This window comes from Lutra lutra, chromosome 7 (assembly GCF_902655055.1).
Source record: "Lutra lutra chromosome 7, mLutLut1.2, whole genome shotgun sequence".
NCBI lineage: Eukaryota > Metazoa > Chordata > Mammalia > Carnivora > Mustelidae > Lutra > Lutra lutra.
In genome coordinates this window covers 53,831,816-53,855,991 of record NC_062284.1, presented here as the reverse complement: position 1 = coordinate 53,855,991, position 24,176 = coordinate 53,831,816, and the positions used below count along the sequence as shown (strand labels likewise).

Below are 24,176 nucleotides of genomic sequence, written 5' to 3'. Positions count from 1 at the left end.
GGAGCTTACGAATTAAGGTTTGGACATGTTGAATTCAAAAGGCCAGTAAGAGACACAGGAAAAAATTTTGATAGACATCTGTACATATGGATCAGGACTTCAGAAGAGAGGTTAGGACGGAGGTAATATTTAGGAGATAATGGCTTAAAGCTAGTAAATCAAGCTGTGAGAGTGAGTGGCAAATAATGGATTAAAATACAAGACGGCCTGGAAAATGTCAATATTTAAAAATGAGTGGAGGAAGAGGAACTTATGAATTAAGGTTCATTTCTAAATGAGAAGGAGCATCCTGAGAGCTCAGGGAAGAAGAGTCATGGGTGTTGTCATGGTGTTCTAGAAGCCACAGGAAGCAAAGGCAAGAGTACAAAGGAAGGGGTATAGTCAGTAAGGTAGTACGCCACTTGGAAGTCAAGTAATTTAAGGATGGAATGTGTCCATTAGATGTAGTGACATGGAGACCAGCAGCAGTCTTGGTGAGTCATCAGTGGGGTGATGAAGGCACAGGCCGATTTATAGTTTCAGGAGCTGATTTAGAGGAAGTCAAGATTTAGAAATAAAAAAGAAGGGCAACCCATGCAGATGATCTCTAAGAGAGCGCAGTGGCTGAAGAGTGTTGGAGAATGGAGGGGTTTTGTAATCGGAAAGACTTCAGCATGTGTAAGTGTTCATGGGAAGGTGCACATGGAGGAGGAGGAAGAGAAGATGCAGGAGAGGAAAGGGATGGCTGATTGTGAAAATCGCTGGCATAATGGAAGGGACTGGGGTTAGGAAATGAGGAGGAACTAACTTTCAAGTAAAGGAGGAAATTCTGTGCCATTGAATGAGAAAAACGAAGGCGTGGATGAGAGTAGTTGAGTAGGTTCTGTCCATTTGGAGAGAGAAGAGTGTGGGTTGCTGAGCAGTGTGTGGTCCCAGCATCGAGGGCCACTTGAGGTTAATGAGGTTAATTTTAGTGCTGTCAGTTTTCTGTGTTCTCCTCAGCAGTGCCTAGCCGTCCCAGCACATGAAGACAGTAGATAGTTGATTCAGCCAGGGTCAAGGTGTTGCAGGTGACTTTGATCAATGATAAAGGGGCAAGAGAGTCTGGGACTCTGACCAGTGAGTTCTTGGAATTTACGCTGAGTGCAGGCAAGAAGAGATAGGGATAAAAACAGAAATGAGAGCAATTGAGTGTATAAACAAGCCGGAAGATGGGTGGATGGTGAGACAGTAGGCTCGCTGGAGGTTTCATGGTGGAGTGGTTTGGTTGAAAACGTGGTTCCAGAGTGTGAGCCTGAGAGAGGGTGGCTGAGCTGGAGAATAGAAGATCATTGGTAAGGAAGAAGCAAAGTCACTGAGAGGCCATAGTATGTGATGGATTATTCCTATAATACATTAGTTTCCTATGGCTATGTAGCAAATTATCACCCATTAAGTGGCCTTAAAAATAACAGAACTTGGGGTGCCTGGGGTGGCTCAGTGGGTTAAAGCCTCTGCCTTTGGCTCAGGTCATGATCTCAGGGTCCTGGCATCGAGCCCCACATCGGGCTCTCTGCTCAGCAGGGAGCCTGCTTCCTCCTCTCTCTGCCTGCCTCTCTGCCTACTTGTGATCTCTGTCTGTCAAATAAATAAATAAAATCTTTAAAAATAATAGAACTTATTCCCTTGTAGTTCGGGAGGCTAGAATCTGAAATCAAGGTTTTGGCAGAGACATGCTCCCAACCTAAATCTCTGTGGGAGGATCCCTCCTTGCCCATTCCAATTTTAGGTAGCCCCATGTGTTCTGTGGTTTATAACTGCATAACCCCAATGTCTGCCTTCATCTTCACATGGCCCTCTTCTATGTGTGTTGTCTTCATGTGGGGTCTCCCTCTTATTATAAGGACATTAGTCACATTGGATTGGGTCTCACCCCACTGACCTCACCTTGACTGGATAATCTTCAAAGACTTTATTTCCAAATATGGTCATATTCACATATTCACCTGACCCCGCAGGGTCAGGTCTTCACATACTTTGGGAGGACACAATTCAACAATTTTAGTGTTTAATGTTTAGTGTTACAGGTATTCAACAATACATGTAATAGTGTGAATGTTCAAATGACCAGGAGTAGGAATGAAAGGAATCTGAGATTTCAGTGAAAGGCAGGTCCAGGAAATACACAAAGAGCAGTGAGGGAGGGAATGGAGAATGAGGTTACCAAGAGTAGGAAGCTTAAAGAAGAGGCATTAACTTGTGGAAGAGTAATGATCTGGAGATAGCCTTGATGGGAGAAGGAGTCACAGAACCCACCTCTTAACCTTCAGTTACACAAGGTGTGAGAGAATGAGTATCCTGTCATTGAGAGGTCCCCAAGGGACGTGGGGTCCTTTGGGAGGAGTTGGGTTTCATCTGTTCAGCTGGTGTTCAGGCAGAACATAGAGAGTGGATGATGGGGCATGTTGATCATAGAGTAGGTGTTCTGAAAGCGAGAAGGGGCTAAGTGAGGAGATTGGAGGGGGAGAGCATTAAGGAAATGACCACACAGAAGAGGAAAAATAATGGGACAGAGAATTTACACAGTGGAAGTTTTCCAAGAGAAAAAAAGGTAATAGCCTTTGTGGGCTTAGCCTGCAGTCTTCTGGAGGATGGCGGCCATGCTGTGGCATGAGGAAATGGAGACTGGATGGTCATTCTGTTAGACAAGATGTTCTTTTTCTCTTAGCTGCTGGAGCTCCTGTTTGCATGTCCAAGGCTTGCCAACATGTACAAGTGAACAGAAATGGCTAGGAGTGTTCTGTACAGTCGTGCCAGCCTGGTAAGCTGGCCCTCTTGTGCAGTCCTGGGGAACCGGGTAGGCTCTCTGCACTGAGCAGCTACTCTGCCTCAAGTTACCGTTCACAGTGGGCCAGACACTAGTATTGCTTTGCGCAGGGAGGAAAAAAAAGGTTCATTTCCCATTAGTCTGTATGTGAATTCACTAAGTCAGGGGGCTGGAGTACAGTTCTAACTGTGCTCAGATTCTGAAAGACACGGCTCCGGTTCTTCTCAATTAGCAGCTCGACTGTTTTCTTTCAGGAAGTTTTATTCTTATTTCTGCATCCACACGGAGCCTCATACTTCGCTATTTCTGACTGTCACGAGATGAGAAGGGAAACAGCTATCCAAAGAAATAACATAAAAGTCAAGTTTAACACATGTCAGGGTTTTTTTTTTTTAGATTTTATTTATTTATTTGAGAGAGAAAGAGAACATGTGTGGGGAGCAGAGGGGCAGAGGGAGAGGAAGAAGCAGCCTCCCAGGAGCCTGAGGGGCAGGTGTTGGGGGAGGGGGCCTAGATCCCAGGACCCAGAGATCACACCCTGAGCTGAAGGCAGATGCTTATCCAACTGAGCCAGCCAGGTGACCCTCATGTGTCAGGTTTTTCAATGCATTTATCATTTGTTGTGTCTGAGGACCTAGTTTTCTTTAAAAAAGAAAAATCGAATCTTTTAACTCTGAGATCTTCCCTCTTCTGTATTGCTCACCTTCCTACTTGAGTTATTAATACTGTTGTGATAACTTATCTGCTTAAGGCAACACCAGTCTCCTCTTTTTATTTAAAGACAGTCTGTACCTTAGTGGTGGGAATCTTTACAAAGAATTTATTCAGTGTGTAAAGTGGCACCATAGCTCTGCTGTTCATTTGTCATTTACTTGTTCGCAGCAGGCAAATGGCCCCAGGTGAATTAGGAGTAGGTATGATTCATACCCGGGCTCCTCCGCAGTCCTGAGCACTTTTGCTCTTCAAACCTAATAGCTGCTATTTTGATCTCAATTAGCAGGATTTTTTCTTCCTCCATCAACTCCTGAACTTCCTAATCATATCACAAAGACTTGCCTTCTTTTCCCCCTTGATTACCTTTTTCATTTGTTGCTTTTACGTGGAAGAAACACGGTGTGCTGCATTTGTGTTAGAACTTGAATCTTAAGAATGCAATTCATGTCATATGTATCATTTGTATTCCTCATGGGTATTTTAAAACCTGGGGGTAAACTTGAGTCATAATTATGAACTTCTGTGTAATCTGTTGAAGTTACGTGCATATTCATAATTCACAGATCAAGCTGTTTCTAAAGAACACTGGACAGTGATGTGGGAAAGTTCTCCCTCCAGCTTGCTGTAAAATGTTAACACGAGATAACCCCTCAGGTCTGATTGTGACTGTCCTGTGAGGAGAGTTTTGTAAAGGAAATGTTTAATATTGTTTTCGAAGTTAAGATTTCCAGATATTTAAGTTGACACCTTCTCCTTTTCAGCACTTAATTCAATAGTTTTATTCTTTAAAATTTCCTACTTTTTAAAAAGATTTATATATTTATGGGAGAGAGCGAGAGAGAGAGAGAGAGAATGACGGGAGGGACAGATTCTTCAAGGAGACTCCCCAGTGAGCCCAGAGCCCAACTCAGGACTTGATCTCATGACCCATGAGATCATGACCTGAGCCGAAACCAAGAGTCAGAGGCTTAAGTGACTGAGCCACCCACGTGCCCCTAAAGCTTCATTCTTTTTAAAAGTGACCTGAACAAACTACATGAACTGAAAAATCCTGTGAATCCTTTGCAAACAATATTTTGTTTGTTCATTTGCTGACATGCAGCAAATAGGTCATTTAAAATAATTCCAGCACATTGGAGAATTAATTTGTTTTTGCTCATGCACATTATATTTCAGGGAATGCTTACAAAGTGTTCTTAACACAGTCATTCCAGAATTGAGCTGATTTCTCTATTAGGACATTTTCATATAATTTTCCTCTCAGTTCACTTAAACTCAACTGAGCCTTATCCAAAGCCTTTAGAAGATGCAAACAGCTCGTTGCAAGAGAGCTATCTGTAAGCCTCTCTCAGACAGTTGTTTCCTAACTGTAGAGTGGTTGACAAAATTAAAAACCCTTTGACCTAATGATCCATTTCTTCTTGGAGCACTTTCATCAAAGATTTTTGCCTCAAGCCCCACTTGAGCACTTCTCTATACACCCCAGGATGTTTCTACTTCCAAACAGAACAGACTGTCCTCTCTTTGGGGTGGTTCACATATGCTGCCGCATAGAAATGGAGGTAGGGTGGGATCATTGATCTCCAAGCCACCTCTTTCATCCCAGAAGCAGCTCCTCGAGACTTGAGATTTGAATTGTTATCCCGATTAGCTGTGGAATCGGGGTTCAGACAGCTTTACTTCTTTCACCTGGAGATGAGGCGGGTTTTTAGTAATTACTGCACGCTCTGAGACCGTGTCGACAAAGAAGCCGTAGTGTTCTCATCGGCAGAGCCTCTAGTAAACAGCTAGAGATTAGTTTGGGTGCAAAATACAGCCAAGAAAGAGGAGAACTTTTGGATGTTCATAGAAAGTTTCTGCAGTCTTCTCTGATTTCTGTTCAAGCTGAAAAATAAGTAGTGTTTGCTCATTACCTAGTTTTCCAAGTAAGTCATGTCAGAATGTTTTATCTTTAAAGATAATAAGCCTGGGCACCTGGGTGGCTCAGTCAGTTAAGCGTCTGCTTGCACTCAGGTCATGATCTTAGGGTCCTAGGACCGAGCCTGCATTGGGTTCCCTGCTCAACGGGGAGCATGCTTCTTCCTCTCCTTCTGCCGCTGCTCTCCACCCCCCCGCTGGTGCGCACACGTGCACTTGCTCCTCCTCTCTCTCTGTATCTTTCTCTCTCAAATAAATAAATAAAATCTTTAAAAAACAAAATAAGCCTGGCCAATATCTAGGGGCTTTGGCCCAGAGCTCACCCAGAAGGACAGTGCTCCTCAAACTTGAGTGAGTGTATTCTCTTATGTCTTGTCTTGGGTGGGGCCAGAAATCTGCTTTTTTCTTTCTTTTTTTTTTAAGATTTTATTTACTTATTTGTCAGAGATCACAAGCAGGGGGAACAGCAGGCAGAGCAGGCAGAGGGAGAACCAGGCTCCCCACTGAGCAAGAAACCCAATGTGGTACTCAATTCCAGGTCCCTGGGATCATGACCTGGGCTGAAAGCAGATGCTTAACCAACTGAGCCACCTACGTGTCTCTCTTTAAGAAACAAAACAAAACAAAGCAAAAACGAATGTATGATTCTTATACAGGTACTCCTCAAGCCACAATTTAGAAATTGTTGCATGGCTGAATTTGCAGTCATCAGGCTTTGACACCTGTTTCCTTGTTTGACTAAGGAATGATAAAGTAGCTAGCCAGCTTAGGGGTATAGATGTCCTCACAAAATGAAGCAGAACTACGCCCTTGACTTGATTAGCATCATGTTCAAGCTTGCATATAGCCTGCCATGGAAAGTTCCTAATTGCTATAGTAGTGAATAAAGTTGCTTCTTTCCCAAAATGTAGAAGTTTAATAAGACATGAAACATGCCTTTCATCTCCATCTTATTCACTGAGGACATAAGGACAAATGCCCCTGGAGAGCAGCTGGGTAATTTGAAGCATTTATCTCTACAGGGTCTTGACAGGCTTTGCTTGGGTCACCATGAAGAAGGACTTTGCTTTTTGAGGTGTGTCATTGCTCCGTCAGTTTCCATCAATGTGTTCATTCTCTCTCATGGAGCCAAGTTAACTCAACCATTCTGTAGTAGAGGGGGGCGCCTGAGTGGCTCAGTCAGTTAAGTGTCCAACTCTTGATTTCAGCTCAGGTCATGATCTCAGGGTGTGAGACTGAGTCCTGCATCCGGCTCCACACTGGGCTTGGAGCCTTCTTCAGATTCTCTCTTCCTTTACCTCTGCCCCTCCTTCCTCTAAGAAATCATTATTTACTGGAGGTAACTCCTCGTTGTCCAGGAGGGGAGGGGAAAGAAAACTCCGTAATCTGTCTTCAAACGTCTATTCTCTGGCCTCATTTTTTTTTTAAAGATTGATTGATTGATTGATTTGACAGATCACAAGTAGGCAGAGAGGCAGGCAGAGAGAGAGGGGGAAGCAGACTCCCTGCTGAGCAGAGAGCCCAATGTGGGGCTCGATCCCACCCTGGGATCATGACCTGAGCCGAAGGCAGAGGCTTTAACCCACTGAGCCATCCAGGCGCCCCTCTGGCCTCATTTTTGATGGTGAACTTCAGTAACCTGGGTTAGTTACTTAGTGGAGCTGAGAGGAAAGGAGCTTAAGTGATGGTCCAGTATATGAACTGGAGTAGTTGGGCAGAGGCAGTATTTGACATGTATTTCCTGGCCAGCTTGACTAGATGCTGAGTGATGCATTGGGTTCAAGTAGGAAGAGACTAACTCTCCTTATGGTTTCCTTGCATTGCTCAAAGCCAGTTCATGTCCTGAGTGAAAAGGGATTGGTGACTTCAATGAAGAAAGCTTTGGAGAGAATGGGATCCAACCGGTCTTTACAGATGATTGTCTAACTCCATACTTAGAATGTTTCCTGGTAAGAAAGACATTATTGAAGAGGAGCTAACTGAAGTAGGTCATAGGTCTCTCTACTACCACTCCAAAGAAGCAGTCTTTATTAGTAGCCCTGTGACTTATTCCATTACTAGACAGCTCTATGTCCCACTCCCCTTTTTGCCTATCCCTTCCCTCCCCCACCACCATCGGTTCATTCTCAGTACTTCTGGGTCTGTTTAGTTGTCTGTTCTTTTGTTTTTAGATAATGAAATCATACAGTTTCTGTCTTTTCACTTAGTGTAATACCCCCCAGGTCCATCCATTTGTTGGCAAAGGCAAGGTCTCGTTCTTTTTTGTTTTTGTTTTTTTTTTTAAAGCTTTTATGTATTTATTTGACAGAGCACAAGCAGGCAGAGAGGAGGGGGAAGCAGGCTCCCCGCCGAGCAGAGAGCCCAATGTGAGGCTCAATCCCAGGACCCTGAGATCATGACCTGAGCCAGAGGCAGAGGCTTAACCCACTGAGCCTCCCAGGTGCCCTGGTCTCATTCTTTCTTATGGCTGAGTAATAGGGTGTGTTTGTGTATCACATCTTCTTTAGCCATCCATCTATGGGTGGACGCTTAGGTTGCTTCCATATCTTAACTATTGTAAATCAGCTGCAGCAAACACAGCGGCACATATATCTTTTCAAATTAGTGGGTTTTGTTTTCTTTGGGTAAATACCCAGTACTGAAATTGCTGAGTCATATGGTAGTTCTGTTTTTTAATCTTTTGAGGAACCTCCATACTATTTTCCACAGTGACTTCACCAATTTACATCCCCACCAACAGGGCACGAAGGTTCCTTATTCTCCACATCCTCACCAACACTTGTTACTTGTCTTTTTGGTTCTAGTAGTCTGACAAGCGTGAGGTGGTATCTCATTGTGGTTTTGGATTTGGATTTCCCTAATGATGAGTGCTATTGAACATCGTTGCACGTGTCTTCTGGTGATCTGCATGTTGTCTTTGGAAGAATCTCTATTCATGTTTTCTGCCCATCTTTTAGTCCTATTACTTGGGTTTTTTTGATGTTGGGTTGTAGAATCCTTTTATATATTTTGGATATTAACCCCTCAACATATATAATCTGCAAATATATTCTCCCTTCCAGTAGGTTGCCTTTTTGTTTTGTTGCATCTTAGCTGTGTAAGAGCTTTTTATTTTGGTATAGTTCCAGGAGTTTATTTTTCATTTTGTTTTTCAAGCAGTGCTTATTCTAAGTGAATGTCTCTAACTCCTACAGGTACTGACGGACAGTGCTGACTCCCTGCTGTCTGTACGTGTTTTAAAATCTGTGTGATGAGTATTATATGCCCCCTTGTAAATGGGGTTGCTTAATATTAACCCTTGCATGCAGTGCTAATCTTTGTAAATGTAAGCATCTAGTGGTAATAGTTTGGCTCAGAGTCTATGAGGCAGTTAGAATAGATGAGGTCTAGTTCTCCATATGGGTGTAAAAGTACTTTTTCCATATTGGCGAAGAATATTTATGACTGTTACTTATCATCACAAAGGCTTTTTTATAACTGCAAATTTTATGAACATCTGTCCATATACTCCTGCCAAAATATTTTTTGATCCAGAACTTAGTTTATAGTGATACGCTTATTTCTGTCAAAGCAAAAACTTCATGGGGTGGGCAGAAATAAAAACTGCATTTCCACATTGGAATCTGGATGCCATTTGAGAGTGGGAAGGAGTCATTGGGGGAAAAAAAAAATCAGACCATTTGGAAGCCAAGCTGTTGTCCTTGCCCTTCATTGCCATGAGCTCTGTGTTGACCTGAGATCCCGAGTCCACGAGATTCATGGGGCTGGTGCTGCAGTCAAGGCAGGACCCCATACATTTCAGCTTTTCCTCTAAAGAGATGAGTGATGCTGATGACAAGTGCACCATAGAGAACAGCACTGCCTTTGAGCACCCAGCATCTCTGTTCTCTCTGGCAGCCTTCAGCTCTAGCTTGGCATTTTCTCCACTCTCCTTGGTTCCCCATAATGCTTTCCTCAATCATCCCCTTCCTGGTGTGTAATGAAATGGCCAAGAGACAAATTCTGTCCTGCAGCCGCTGAGTACCTCTGCTTTGGTGATAGAGAGCAGCCTTACCATGGTTTCCAAGTTCTTTGACAACCATATCGTCACTCAAAAGGGAGAAGAGAACACTTGGGCAGTACAATGCTGGTCCATGTTCTTACACCAACACTCAAGTCAGTCAAGCTGGAGACTAACACGTAAATATTAGGTTGAGCTAGACTTTACCAGCCCACCCCTCTCAGTTTTCACCTTATCCCTTGGTATATCTGCCCACCACACCTCGTTCTAACTTCATCGTCTTGGACCCTATGCTCTTCTAGCTGGTGTTCATGCCCCTAACACCGTCAGGGAATCTGGGACAGGCATGCAGGGTCCATCTCCCTGCTGACATGCTGCCTAGCCTCTTTCCTGAGCTCTACTCTTTTTCAGATACACAAGCTCTGCAAAATAACAGTTGATGTTAGGATCTTATTATATATCCACAGAGCTTGGTGTATTACCTGTGCCCCTCGGCTTTTATATGTAGCCATCTTTTTAAAGGACCATATAAAGAGTCATTTTAGATATCTCTCTCCATAAACAGTAGGTACATTTTTCTGCTTTGCCACTCAGCTTGTTTTTTTGAGATGCAAGTGTTCCAAGTTAAGCCTTTTGGCACCTTCCTTACTTAACATGCTGACCATGCTGGGCAGGGCAGGGGGGAGGGGAGGGTCGGTGGGGGGGATCTTGGCTCAGTCAAGAACCAAACCAGCCATCTAGCCTGTCGCTTCCGCTTTCTCCCAGCAGGAAGTTTTAGCCACCAGCTGCCCAGCGTTTTGTCTCTGCTTCTTTGGCTGCCCTTTCTTCCTTATTTTAAAGAACACCAGCTTCGTAGCACTAATTTTTGCCAAGCCCTTGGTAACATTCTTCCCAACTGTGCCAGAAACACTGATGCTTGGCAGAAAACTAGGTGTCCAGGACACCTAGATGTTACTTTCGGATGGGATCATTTCAGGCAAGATTATTAAAAACAATGGTCATGTGGATTTCACATTGGGGGGTTATTCATTTGAAAGAAAATTTTATATTTTGATGAACTCTTTAAGGAAGGATCTAGAGTGAGAATCCACTACTTTCCAGGATCCTGAATTCACTTGTTTGGTCCAGTTGCTCTGCAGTGTCTCTCAAATTGGGTTCAGAGACTGCCTGCTTCAAAGTCATCTGGGATAGTCTTCGAAAGTAGCCACCTTGATTAGGGCCCCAGGAATCTGAAATATTAGCAGTCTTACCAAGGAGATTCTCGGCCCCACCATATTTCTCCATTCATTCTTCCAGAACTAGCTTATTTGTAGTAGCTCTTGTGAGAAATCCCCAAGGATCATCAAAAGGATAATTGATGTTGCAGGTGTTGCTCTCACTTGAATTAACAATCTTCCCCCCCACCCCCAGGAGAAGCTAGACTATGACAGGTGTGCCAGTCAGTGTCCATTAAATAACCGGTATCTGGGCATTTATCTGGGCATTTCACAGATGAGGCATAGGAACTGTGACTGTGGGTGTTTCTAGTTCTTCCTCACTTTTGGTTGGCATTTCTCGACAAGACTTTTGTCAAAGGATATTTGTCCTGCAGTTTGGACTTCCTGCTTCTTAGGTGGCCATGGCACCTCCCTTGCATAGAAAATGTTTCATTGGGACATCTGGGTGGTTCAGCTGGCTGAGCCTTTGACTCTTGGTTTGGGCTTAGGTCATGACCTCATCCACATGACTGATGGGGCTCTGCTTGTCTCCCTTGCTCTCCGCCCCTCCCCTGCTCATGCGGGCTCACTCTCTAAAAGAAGTAAATCTTTTTAAAAAACTTTCAGCAAGTGTTGAGTAATTATTTAATAATTATTTAGATTCCTGGTAGTAGTTTTTATTTTTTTCTAGTATCAACACCTTTTAATAACTTCATAGCCTTCTCCCTTTTCCTTGCATGGGATCCGCTTATTCCTCACCTTTCCTTGCTCTTGGAGTAAACCTTAGGCCAGCATGGCATCAGACGCTGCCCTCGCTTGCCCATGGTGATGAGTGCTTCTTCTTAGTATCTTTGGGCTGCAGCAGTGATTTTCAACAGCTGTCAGTTTTTCCCAAACAATTCCCTCATCCTGCAATGGACCTGCAACTAGGGGTGCCTGAGTGGCTCAGTCGGTTAAGCATCCAGCTCTTGATTTCGGCTCAGGTCATGATCTCAGGGTCTTGAGATTGAGCTCCGTGCTGGGCATGGAGCCTGCTTGAGATTCTCCCTCCCTCTCCCCCCTCACTTGCACACACCTACAGACTGCTGGTTGCTGAGGGTGTTGTGTTCCTGTAACTGACTCCTCAGGCATGGATCAGAATGGACCTTCGTCACTTCCTTCTTTCAAAGATAATGACCTCTTCCTCCTTTTCTTCCCCAAAAGAATGTTTTCCAGCTATATGTTTAAATTTTGTGACGGGTGCCTGGCGGGCTCAGTTGGAAGAGCATGTAACTCTTGATCACAACTCAGGTTGTGAGTTTAAGCCCCGTGCTGGGTGTAGAGATTACTTCAATAAATAAATCTTTAAAATACATGTGTACCACACCACTTTCATATAGTGGCTTTTGTTGGCAACAGTGTAAGCAAAAATTGGAACTCAACTGTTGTGAATAGTGACTGTCTATACTTTCAGAAAGACCCTCTATCCTTTATCATAGCAGAGTATTAAAACATAAAAAATTAAGCAAGTTTTTATACATCTTCAATCTTGTTTCATGATAACCGCTCTTAATACAGATAAGCAAAGTCTCTTCCCTCAAAATGTTTACCATCTGGATAGGTACATGATTCAAATCTACACATGTCTATCTTTGGTGGAAACCTGTCCCATCATGCCCAGAGTTGAATTGTCTCTTGGAAGAGAGCACTTATGTGGAAAGTCCATCTCAGATGTGAGAACCTTGTGTGATCTTGCCCACTAGAAACCTCAGTTTTGTGAAGTTCTTCATCTCTGATGGTCTCACTCACTGCCGTTGTAGCCTTTATATTCCCAGTGGCTGTTCCAAAATAGAGAACTCTGAGGGCGCCTGGGTGGCTCAGTGGGTTAAGCCGCTGCCTTCGGCTCAGGTCATGATCTCAGGGTCCTGGGATCGAGTCCCGCATCGGGCTCTCTGCTCAGCAGGGAGCCTGCTTCCCTTCCTCTCTCTCTGCCTGCCTCTCTGCCTACTTGTGATCTCTGTCTGTCAAATAAATAAATAAAATCTTTAAAAAAAAATAGAGAACTCTGAGAGAGTCAGGAATCTAATATGAAACCCTTAACTTGTGATTAAAATATAAAACTTGAGAGGAGGCAGCCTAGTAGTTAGGATTCTTTGAGCTTGGGGTAGGGATGAGACCTTCAGGAGTACTGACACAGGGTCAATCAGAAAGAGCTGAGTTTGAAATTCAGGATTTAGGTGTCATTTCCAGCATGTGATTGTGGGGCGGCTTTTTCAGCCCTTGAGTCTGTTTGCTCATCCATAAAATGGGCTTAGTATCTCTTCCCTAAAGGTCAAGATTAGTGTTAAATGGGAGAATATTTATAAAGGATTCAGCACAATACCTGGTAAAATTATATAGGTCAGTAAATGGATGCATTTAAAATGTACATATGGGTTCTACTCTTGTTTCTCCACTTGCCCGTCTAAGTTTTACCCAATTCCTTTGTACCTCAGTTGAGTTGTCTCTCAAACAGTTGTAGAACCATTCTGTATCTTTTTTTTTTAAAGATTTTATTTATTTATTTTACAGAGAGAGAGAGAGATCACAAGTAGGCAGAGAGGCAGGCAGAGAGAGATGGGGAAGCAGGCTCCTCGCTGAGCAAAGAGCCCAACGCGGGCCTCGATCCCAGGACCCTGAGATCGTGGCCGGAGCCGAAGGCAGAGGCTCAACCCACTGAGCCACCCAGGTGCCCCCCCCATTCTGTATCTTTACAGAAATCCAGAAGCTAGGCAACATCTTCAGATTTAAGCATTCAGTGTATAACTTTATTATAAATTTATCAAAAACTTAGAGATGACAAAGGTTTAAAAAGTACTTAACTGCATAAATATTTACATAAAACCTGGTTGGGACAAGATGTGGGTATTAGTTTGGTTAATGACTGGTTCTGCCTTTTCAGCATAAGCACAGTACAAATAATTATGTATTATCAATAGGAGAGGAAGTCCACAAAATGAGCTCATGTCTGCTGTATGGAGGTGAATGAGATAATGTCTGTCAAGTGCTTAAAGCTTCTGAAATTCAAGTCACACATGCCATCTCCAGCCATCCTAATGCTATCCTACATGGAAAATCGGTCTTACCCAATACCACCGTGTACCCACCTGGAATATCTTCTGGAGGAGAGATTAGGTTTCTGTGCCGGGAAGCTTGGGAAGCCTTCTTGTCCATGGTCTTTGAGTTAGGACTACATCAAGCCATCTCAGGGTGATGGTTATGTCTTTTTTTTGAGGTGGTATAGTGAAATAAAACAAACACGATGCATCTAGAAACCAGGCCACTGGGGACTGAGTCCATCTTTGCCTGTTACTAGCACATGCAGTGCTTCTCCCCAGATGACGGGCATTAGAAATGACCTCACCTTGCAGGGTTAGATTCTGTAGCCTATCCCCTGGAGTAGGGCTGAGTCCATGCAAACCCATCAGCACATAAATATAATACAGTGTCAGTCACATGCATGCACCTTCTTGCTCAGACCTAGGGCTGGAGTGGGAGGTATAGGTAGAAAAATTAGTAAGCAGGAATTGTTCTCTACCTTCTCCTTACTTTGCTTACTCCCCTTACTGACTCATGACACTCACAAGTGCTTGAACCTTTTTCTTAGGGGAGCTGGATGAAAAGGCAAAGGAAAGTAAGGACAGAGGTTCAGTGAAACTCGTAACTTAAAAATGCTGCTTCAGGGCGCCTGGGTGGCCCAGTGGGTTAAGCCTTTGCCTTCGGCTCAGGTCATGATCTCAGGGTCCTGGGATTGAGCCCCACGTCAGCTCTCTGCTCGGCAGGGAGCCTGCTTCCCCCTCTCTCCCTGCCTGCCTCTCTGCCTACTTGTGATCTCTCTGTCAAATAAATAAATAAAAATCTTTTAAAAAAAATGCTGCTTCAACTAATGGAATTTTAAACAGAAGGGAAGAAGACACAAGAAAATGGAAAGAATAACTCCCCCGTCTTGTTCATTCATTAAACAAAAATTTGAGTTCTTTTATGTGCCAGGAACTTCTTGTTCACATAAACCTTCTTGAGGCCAGCCGCCAGCCTGGGCTATGCTTTCCTGATCACAACATTGCTGAGAGGGCTCTGTGTCCTGCAGGACGTAGAACTCCCACCTCTCCATTGAGGACTGAATATTCTCTTTTGCATTGTTCTATAAAGTCTTTAGTACAGTAGGCTTAAAATTTCTCAAAGGACAGGGGCGCCTGGGTGGCTCAGTGGGTTAAGCCGCTGCCTTCGGCTCAGGTCATGATCTCGGGGTCCTGGGATTGAGCCCCATGTCGGCTCTCTGCTCGGCAGGGGGCCTGCTTCCCCCACTCTCCCTCTACCTGCCTCTCTGCCTACTTGTGGTCTCTCTCTCTCTCTCTGTCAAATAAATAAATAAAATCTTAAAAAAAAAATTTTTTTTTTTTTTTAAGATTTTATTTATTTGACAGAGAGAAATCACAAGCAGGCAGAGAGAGAGGAGGAAGCAGGCTCCCCGCTGAGCAGAAAGCCCGATGCGGGGCTCGAACCCAGGACCTGGGATCATGACCTGAGCCGAAGGCAGCGGCTTAACCCACTGAGCCACCCAGGCGCCCCCAAAAAAAAATTTCTTAAAGGACAAAAGCCAGGCCTTTTCTTTTTTCCCCACAGCAGCTAGGGCAGTACTGAATGTGCATCGTGGTACTCAGATACTGGCTGACCTGCTTAATGGACGTGGAAAAGGAAAGCTAGGTTAATTGGGCTGACTAGAGGCTGCGTCTCCAGGAATTCTCTTATTAAGGAGAATATGCATCATCTTCTCAGATTCCCACTCTTTTCCCAGATGAGCCTACCTCTGCTGACATCTGAGGGGATACCCATACATAGTCACAGAGACCTCCGCTCTCTTGTCATCACTCTGTTGGCCCAAATGTGAGGTTCCGGTGGGTAATTTGCCAAGTACAATTACCATCCCTGTGGTCCTTTTGATATATGGTGTGGCTTATTCTTACTGAACCCCAGCTTTTTTGCACTCTTTTCCATCCTGGTCATCTTCTTCATTTCCTATATTCCATTAATTGCCAGGTCTCACCTCTCCTACTTTCTCAAGATATTTCAAATTGATTCTCATATCTCCACATTCAACTCCATTACTTTAATTCATGCTATTGTCACCTAATAACAAGCATATGGTAACAAACTCCTAATTTGTTTCTCTGCCTTGGTCTAGGCTCCTTCAGAATGGACCTGCAATGATCTTTCAAAGATACAAATTTGATTAGACTAATTCCTGAATAACTTCCTTTAATGATGTTCTCTTGCTCTGAAGATAAAGTCCAAACTCCTTGACAGGGAGATTTAAGACCCTCTCAGTCTAATGCCTACTTCTTCAATCTTGCTTCTCTCCTCCCTTTACTTGCTTCCCTCTCTTTTCCCTCTCTTGCTCCCATCTTCCCCCACCACCTCCCTTACCCATCCTTCTACCCCAGCCACGTTCAATTCTGTACGCTTCCTCATTTCTTACTCACTCTGAGCCTTTGGAAGCATACTTTGGAAATTGTCCATTTGCTTCCCTGACACTGCACTTGACCACACAACCCTGAAGCCTGGGGAATTTGCTTTATCCTTACACATAATGAGAACCTCAAAAATACTAGATCTGTAAATGAACATATAAGTGACTTATTGATGTTCTGATTTCAGTGCTCTGTGATGGATAATATCTGACATTGGTTTCTATGTACCAGACCTTATTTTTAAGTTCTTACACATAAGAACTGTCTATGCTGAGAAGTAGATACTATTGTATCTCTATTTTACAAATAAGGAAACTGAGACAGAGACTAAGTTACCTGCTTATCCTTGTTCAACTAATAAGCAGTTGAACAGATATCGGACCTCATGGAGTCCAATGTTAAAAGAGTATTCACACTTAACTAACATACCCTATATTGCTTTTAATTCAAAGCTATTGATACACTTAGGTGGTGTATCATTAAGGCTTGGCTGTGTGAGATCCAGATAGATTAATGGAGAAGTGGAAGGAGACCCATGACGGGGCCTTTTGAATCGTAAACAAATTGGCGAAAGGGCCCAGCCAGCCAGGCAAGTGCTCAGTCCAAAGTGCTCAGCCTACAGCCACAGCCACCACCAGCCACATACTCTCTGAGAGTCTTCTAGAACACAGAGTCCATTCAAGAACGCTGGAGCTGAGCACTTGCTGTTCTTTGTACTGGGGATAACCAAAGTAGAATGGCACAGATTTTTCAGGATACCCACACTCTGAAACAGACTGCACTGCATGAGAATTAGCAAGCCAGAACAGAGTGTGGTTAACAGGGGACTAGAGGGAGGACAGCCTCTCCCCCACTTGGAACTGACTCCCTCTTCCTTTCCCCCAAAGCCTGGCTAGTACAAGCCAGCACAGTGCTGAGAGCTTATTGTGAGGTGCTAGGCTGAAGAATGCTATGTGAATTTGACACCAAGAGCATCAGATGCCCACCATCTTGCTTTTAGTAAGCCTGAAAAAAAAGCACTTTTGGTGCAGTGAGGAAGATGGTACATGGATTTACAGACCATGGGGAGTCCACAGGCCCTCCCTCCTACTTCCCACATCATGGAGCTAAATGAAGACCTCGCTCCTGGCTTTTGCGGGGTCCTGGAATCTCAAGGTTTTCTGGAGGGCATGCGGGAATGTAGCACTTCTCTAGGCGGGGGACGGGGCTGGGGAGGGAGATGAAGAGCTGTGTCAGAACAGATGTCAACAGAGCCCTTCTCTCCATGCTGAGAATCGGTAAACATGGGCCGCATGCCTGCCGGGCAGAGTGACTGAGGCCCAGGCTCCAGAGCCCAGAGCTGATGAGCCGCCCTCCTGGGGGACTCTCGTGCTGCAAACAAATTAGCTTTGATGGACAAGTGGCCTTTGCTCATTCTTGAAGAACGGGGAGGTGGGAACTCAGGCCTGTGTGGAGTTTAATTAAGGCTGGCGGCTGGTGTAGCAGGTCAGCTGGCTCTGGGCTCTGCTCTCCATTTATGTCACAAGGTACTACTTGCATTTTGTCCTTCTCCGGATACTCCTGTTGCCCCTGTCTTTTCCCTCGCCACCATCCCTATGTTGTTCTGCGTGCTCTTCGACTGGTGTCATCTTATCCCCAAGCACCGGCTCCAGGCGAGGGCCATACTCCAGAGGTAAAAAAATTAAACCGTAAGGAAACTGTGTAAACCAAGGAGAGGTACAGGGCTCTCATTTGAGGGGTTTTCTCCCACGGCCGTTGTCTCCCATTTACGTGTGCTGTTTGTACCAGTAATGATGTCATGACTGCCTTGGGACTTCCCTATCTGGAGGAAAAATAAAAATATGATTGGAGCATGTCTTGTGTCTCTATTACTGGTGGTCGTCCATCAGGATGGATGATGGCGGTGCTGGGGAAATGCTCCTTTCTCCTGTCCAAGTAAACCAGACCCAGGAAAGAGAAAAGTGGCTTTGAATCACACAGTCTCATGCCACAGCAGGATATCTAGCCCTGGGGCCCATCTACAGAAGACATGTCTACAGGAGAATGGACTCCGTAGGGTTTTTGTAAAAGTGAGCATGCAGGCTGAAATCATTCACTTGGTTAGCCAAAAAGTACCCTTAGGGGCTCCTGGGTGGCTCAGTAGGTTAAGGCCTCCGCCTTCTGCTCAGGTCATGATCCCAGGGTCCTGGGCTAGAGCACCCCATCAGGCTCTCTGCTCATCAGGGAGCCTGCTTCCTTTCTTCTCTCTCTCTCTGCCTGCCTCTCTGCCTACTTGTGATCTCTGTCAAATAAATCTTAAAAAACAAAACAAAACAAAACTTTAAAGTACCAACCATCACTGCAGACATTCCTGAATAAAAAATCTCCAAAACACCTGCTTTCCTGAAGTGGAAGAAGAAAAAACACGCAAACTCTGTCTCTTTGGCTTCCTCTTCTGGTGACATGAGATCCAGATAGACTAAGAAGTGGTGGGAAGAAATCTCTGTGACATTTTCTGCAAAGGCATTGTATTTGGGGAAATGGAGTTAGATGATATGTTTATGGTGTAAGACCTTTAGGGAAGTGTTCTGTCATAGTGTATGCAACTTAGAATGATGCTGTATGTGCTCTAGAAACATTTTCTGGATGTGACGATCAGCCTGGCATTAACAGCTGTTTGCTCGCTCAAGTCCCATACAGATGAGTTAATTACCTACAGCAAGAGCAGACTTTGAAAACAAAGCAAGAAATATATAAAATAAAAGCTGTTGTCTCCTGATTATAGTTTCTCCTATAGTCATTTTCATAAAAAGAACCAGGCAATTGTATGTTATACCAGAATTCTAGGAAGATTGGGTTTTTAGGATTTTGGACTGTGGTGACCCTGAGTGGAAACACGCTTTGTAGAAAAGTCCTCAAAATTTAAGTGGCCCAGAGACCCTTAACCCCTGGGATAGGATTACCCATCCTTGACTTGGCAGTCTAAAAACTTTAATAAAGGGAAATAGTAGGTCCAGCAAGTAAAACATCATTTTATTTGGTGGTGTTGAGGTTGGCGGGGGGATAAATAATGTATGAAACACTTCAAAATTAAAGGAAACTTAGAGATTACCCATTTCATTATTTTACAAATGAAAATGTTAACGTCAGAGGTTATCTGTGCCTTAGCAGTGGGCTTGCTTTGGCTTTTAAATTGGAGATCCACGGAAACCACTTTACCTGTCTCAGAGTGTTAGACATAGCTGTTGGTGAGTTCTGGCCCTCATTCCTCAATCTTGTTTTTCTCCTAGTGACCATGTTCTCCAGTGCCCCATAGGAAACAAAGGCTTAGTATGTAAGTTGATTATAAGCTATATTCCCAAGGATAATGGCATATCATGAAACTAGAGTTTAAGCTCCTATGAAACAATGATGTGTGCCTTCATCTCTTTCTCACGACCAAGCGCTGTGTTTTCTATGAATGTAATATTTAAATATTTGCTGACTGAAAATATTCTAGTTGTGAAAAATAGCTTTAATATTTCCATCAGTGGTCAGAACAGTGTAGATAGAATTAAGTAGATAGACTTTGGCTTTGAATCTGACTCAGCCAAATAGAAGCCATGACCTCAGGCAGCAGACCTAACTTCTCTCTGTCTTCTCTATGCCTGTTTCCTTGGCTATAAACTGGAGTTAATAATTCCTGTCTTACAGGGTGGTTATGAGGATTAAGGGAGGTAATATATTCAAAGCACTTAGAACAGTGCTTGGCGCAGAGAAAGTACTCAGTGAGCATTAGCTATTACTAGTCAATGTGCACCAAAGGCTGTCTTTAACTGTTATTGACAAATATTCCAGAATAAGCATGATTATTATTATGTTACCTGAGCACATAATAAATTAGAGTGATTGTTGTAGGGGTCTTCAGTTCTTATAATTCTGGACACTTCTTTGTTCAGAACTATATTTGTACAGCTCTTAATTCCCTCTATTGCCTCCAGGTTTTCTTAATAAGTAAATGGATTCCCCATCACAGTCCCTATTGCCCAGAGCCGCACTGTGGTCTGTCCATTGCCCTCTTACAGATTATCGTGGCTGAGGTCTCAGTGGCTTTGTTCCTTTGGTCCTACCCAGGCATCAGTGTTGATCAATGTATATTTCCTTTCCCTTCTTCAGCAATGCTGTGTGTGTGTCCTCTCCTGTATGTACCACCAACTGCACTCAAGTTGGTCCTAAGAGCTTGATCATTGTTTCCTTAAGACTTAGGGATTTTCTTCTTCTTATCCTTTAGAATCCTGCCTGAAACCCACCTTAACATGAATAAGAGAAATCTACCTTTTATGTTCCTAATCATCCATCCATCCACCTTTCACTGGTTGATAAGCTCTTTGCCCTTGAGATTGTTATTGTGTGATCTATACCCAACTGATATGAGAAGGTATCCTCATTCTTGTTTTATTTCCACAGTATGTTCCTCCAGATCTCTGCGTCTGCAATTTTGTGCTGGAACAGTCCCTCTCTGTGAGAGCCCTGCAGGAAATGCTTGCCAACACAGGTGAAAATGGCGGTGAAGGGGTGAGTACCTGATTTATGTTGTAGGTGGGGATTGTGACACACCACAGCCCAGAAGTACATACTTCATTTCATTCCTCCAGTTTCAAACCATGAAACCTTAAGATCCTTGACTGATCCATATAGAGATACTAAAACTTTCTGTCTGTGTTTAATTCTTATAACTGAGCAACCTTAATCCTGCTTCCTTAGGATTAATCAACTTCCATCATAAAATGGAAGAGATCACCATTGATGCTGCATGAGCAGAATATAGGTCATTGAACCTACTCCCCTTCCCTAACCCATAATCCACCAGAATGTGAGGAGGGCATTGAGATGGAGGGTGCCTATTAGACATTGTTTTTTTTCTTGGAAAATTCTCGTCAGAGATTTATGACTGTCCCGATGAAGTACAACTAGGTTATAGCATTTTCGTGAGGATTTCCAGTAGAGTTCAGTCTTTGACTTCCAGAACTCCACAATTTCACTCACGATGAGAAAATGTAGAGCAGTCTTGAGTTTCTATTGTTACTAGAATGGTCCTAAGTATTAAACTGAGGACTTATGCTCCTAGCTCCCAAGTCTTTAACCAGAGACTTTTAGAATAATTTTGACTTTCTTTCCCAAATGACATACATCTATTTATATCCATTTATCATCAGGCATTTTGACTCTATGGCCTGAATATCTCAAATCCAAGCATCTCTCCCTATTCCCTTTAGACACCGTACTAGACAACTATCCTGTCTTCTGGGTTACAGCAACAGCTTACTAACTGCTTTGATTCCTTCTATACTTATCCACCTCTGCTGCCATTTTTTTTCTTTCAGCTATTATAATGTTCTTTCCAAAATGCAAATCTAATTTTTATACTTCCCTGTTTTAAAACCCTTTGTCTTCCCACTACCTTGAGAAAAGTTCCAGATTCTTAACTACACATAAAGCCCTTCAGGATTTGTGAGCCCTGCTCAGCTTTCCTGTCCTATCTCTCACCACATCACCCCAGGCACTCAGTGTTCAGCCATATTGAATTCCTTTCACTTCCTCAAACATGACAGTGCTCTTTTGCCTATGACCATGTGTGTCAGCTATTCCCTCCATTTAGAACAGCTTCCTCCTCATCTCTATTATCCCCTGTGTAATTTCTACTTCTCCCTCAAGGAACCAGTTTAAATATCAGATCTACTGAGAAGACTTTGTTGACCCCACAGGTTTGGGGTAGGTGTCCTTGCTTGACCAACAGTCAGTAAATAGTTCTCCTCATTCTGTACTATAATTGCAAGTCTAATTTTCTGCATCCTATATGGGGGAATAAATCGCATAAGGGTAAGAACAATTTGTAGGACCTAGCACAATTTATTCTCACTTGACTCAAATGCACTCATACATAAGAAAGAAATGTCTCATTTGTGGTAGAAGAGCTGATGACCATGGACTCAGGGGAACCAGTATTTACATGTAGGTCATCTTCCAGCTCGTAGTGTGATCTTACATGAGGCTTATTATCTCTTGGGGTGTTCTCACCTATAAAATTAGAATGTTTAATTAGTTTTCTAGGGTCTTTAACACCAGTGTTTGTGATTCTTCACTCTTCTGGTTTAAAATAATATTCTTTTTCAGCCACCTGAGAATAGCTTTTTTTTTGTACTGCACAGCATTAGCACAGGTTTTTTTCTTTGGATGTTCATTGCATCTGTGTCTGCTTCCCCTTTGCATTGACCTCAGTACCAGGGCTTTCCTCCATAGGCATCTACCCATCAGCTCTGTAGAACAAGTCTATTTTTAGCTCTTCACTCTTTTTCCAAAACCAGCAACTCATCATTGATAGACCTCTTTGGTGAGGGGGAGCTGGTTGATTTGGAATATTAGCACTTTCAGTTTCAACCAAGACCAGCTAGATTCTGCCTACTTATGGCTCAAGGATAGAAATTGGGAAGATAGAAGCTATGTTAACTGGAGAACTATCTCTTGGGCATTCTCTTATCCTATTTTGCTCAAAAAGTATATTTGAAACAACTTCATTTTCATTTAGCTTGAGTGGTTCAGGAAGTTCTGTACATGACAAAGTAGATGCAGAAGTTCTGGTTATAATCCTTGCTCTTCTTAATTGCCATGCACTTAAATAATAGTCTTAACTTGGTTTGTCTTAAGAATAAATAGCCATCACCCTGTTACCCCAGTTGAGCACTGGGTGTTATACACAGCTAATGAATCATTGAACACTATGTCAAAAACTAATGATGTACTATATGTTGGCTAATTGAACATTCAAAAAAGCACAAGAATAAAAAAAGAATAATAAATAGCAAGTCATTTTCCAAAGAGAATATGAAGACCAACTTGTAAGAGTGAGTACTTAGTTTGGAACATACAAATAAGACCTACCTTAAATATCAGCCATGTTGGAGGAGAAGGTTACTCAATATAATTATATATTTCAGGGGCCATCTTAAATTTGCCATATTTAAAAATCAGTACATGAAATCTTATTAGGCAATTCATTCTCTTTGAAAAATGAGTCCAAAATAAATGACCTGTGACATTTTTATTAAGTATTTATTGGATAACAGTAATCATCATGTGGGTCAGACTCTGGAATTCTCCATGTGTCGTGTTGCCTTTTTGTGCTATTTTACCAAAGATAAGAGTTCTCATCTTGACACATATCTTCATCATCATCATTATCATTGACGAGTGATCTTAGAACTAAGAGGAAGGGACTTGGAAGGAGAGCTGGAGTCTTCTGAAATAATTAAGATGTTCCTTTTTGGTGGTTCTATTAACTAGTCACCTGTTTAAGAGCTTCAGCTACTATAACCCTCTTGCAATGCTCTCACAATTCCATCTGGGCTCTCGATCTTTACTGTAAGAAATAATATTTTTATATATCCTCTTGAGTCTGACTGTTTTGCTTTCCTGAAGTGATTCCTATGCACATTTACCATTAGTATTTAATTTGATTTTAGACGATAATATTCAGCAGGGAAGAAAAAGGGGAGGGGGAGGAAGTGAGTTAACATGACAGACCATAATGATTCCCTGGGAAGCCTGGGGATGTTTGAGTGGGATGACGCTTCCTTTGTATGCCAGTCTATTCTGTTTGGAAATAGGCATTTACTGCTTTTAAATAGATATTACTTTCACTAATGATCATGACTGCCACCAAATGGGATGCTTTGAAGAGTGTAATTTTTCCTTCTAGCCATCAATTGATCCTCATGTAGTGTGTCTGTTCACTGCTGTGCGGCAACTGAACATGTTTAAAAAAATGACTTCAGTGGTTTGTTTATTCACGTGATCAGGGTACAGAAGTCTCTTTGCAAGGATTTACAATTCTGCAGCAATTCCCCTTGCTAACAGAAAACAAAGGTGTCCAGCTTTGTTTAACAACAGAGTTTGTTCTTGAACTGTCCTTAGCTATAGCAAATAGCTCGTGGGACCCAGCTTTATGTTGAAAAGGAGAGAAAAATGAGGACAAGAACGTGGGGTGCTCCCCAGAGTCTGCCCTAGCTGAGTTCATCTTAGGGTCAATTTGACTCTGATTAAGTCCTATCTGATTTTATTCT

The 24,176-nt window shown here is 43.0% G+C and overlaps 1 protein-coding gene across 1 annotated transcript in view; it reads left to right on the top strand.

Annotated features, from left to right (window-relative positions):
• Positions 1-24,176, top strand: part of RYR3 (ryanodine receptor 3) — a 517,407-nt gene that overhangs the window by 171,125 nt on the left and 322,106 nt on the right. The window contains exon 3 of the mRNA XM_047736987.1: positions 20,524-20,631. Coding sequence (XP_047592943.1) covers positions 20,524-20,631 — 108 coding nt within the window. The remainder of the gene's footprint in view (positions 1-20,523; positions 20,632-24,176) is intronic.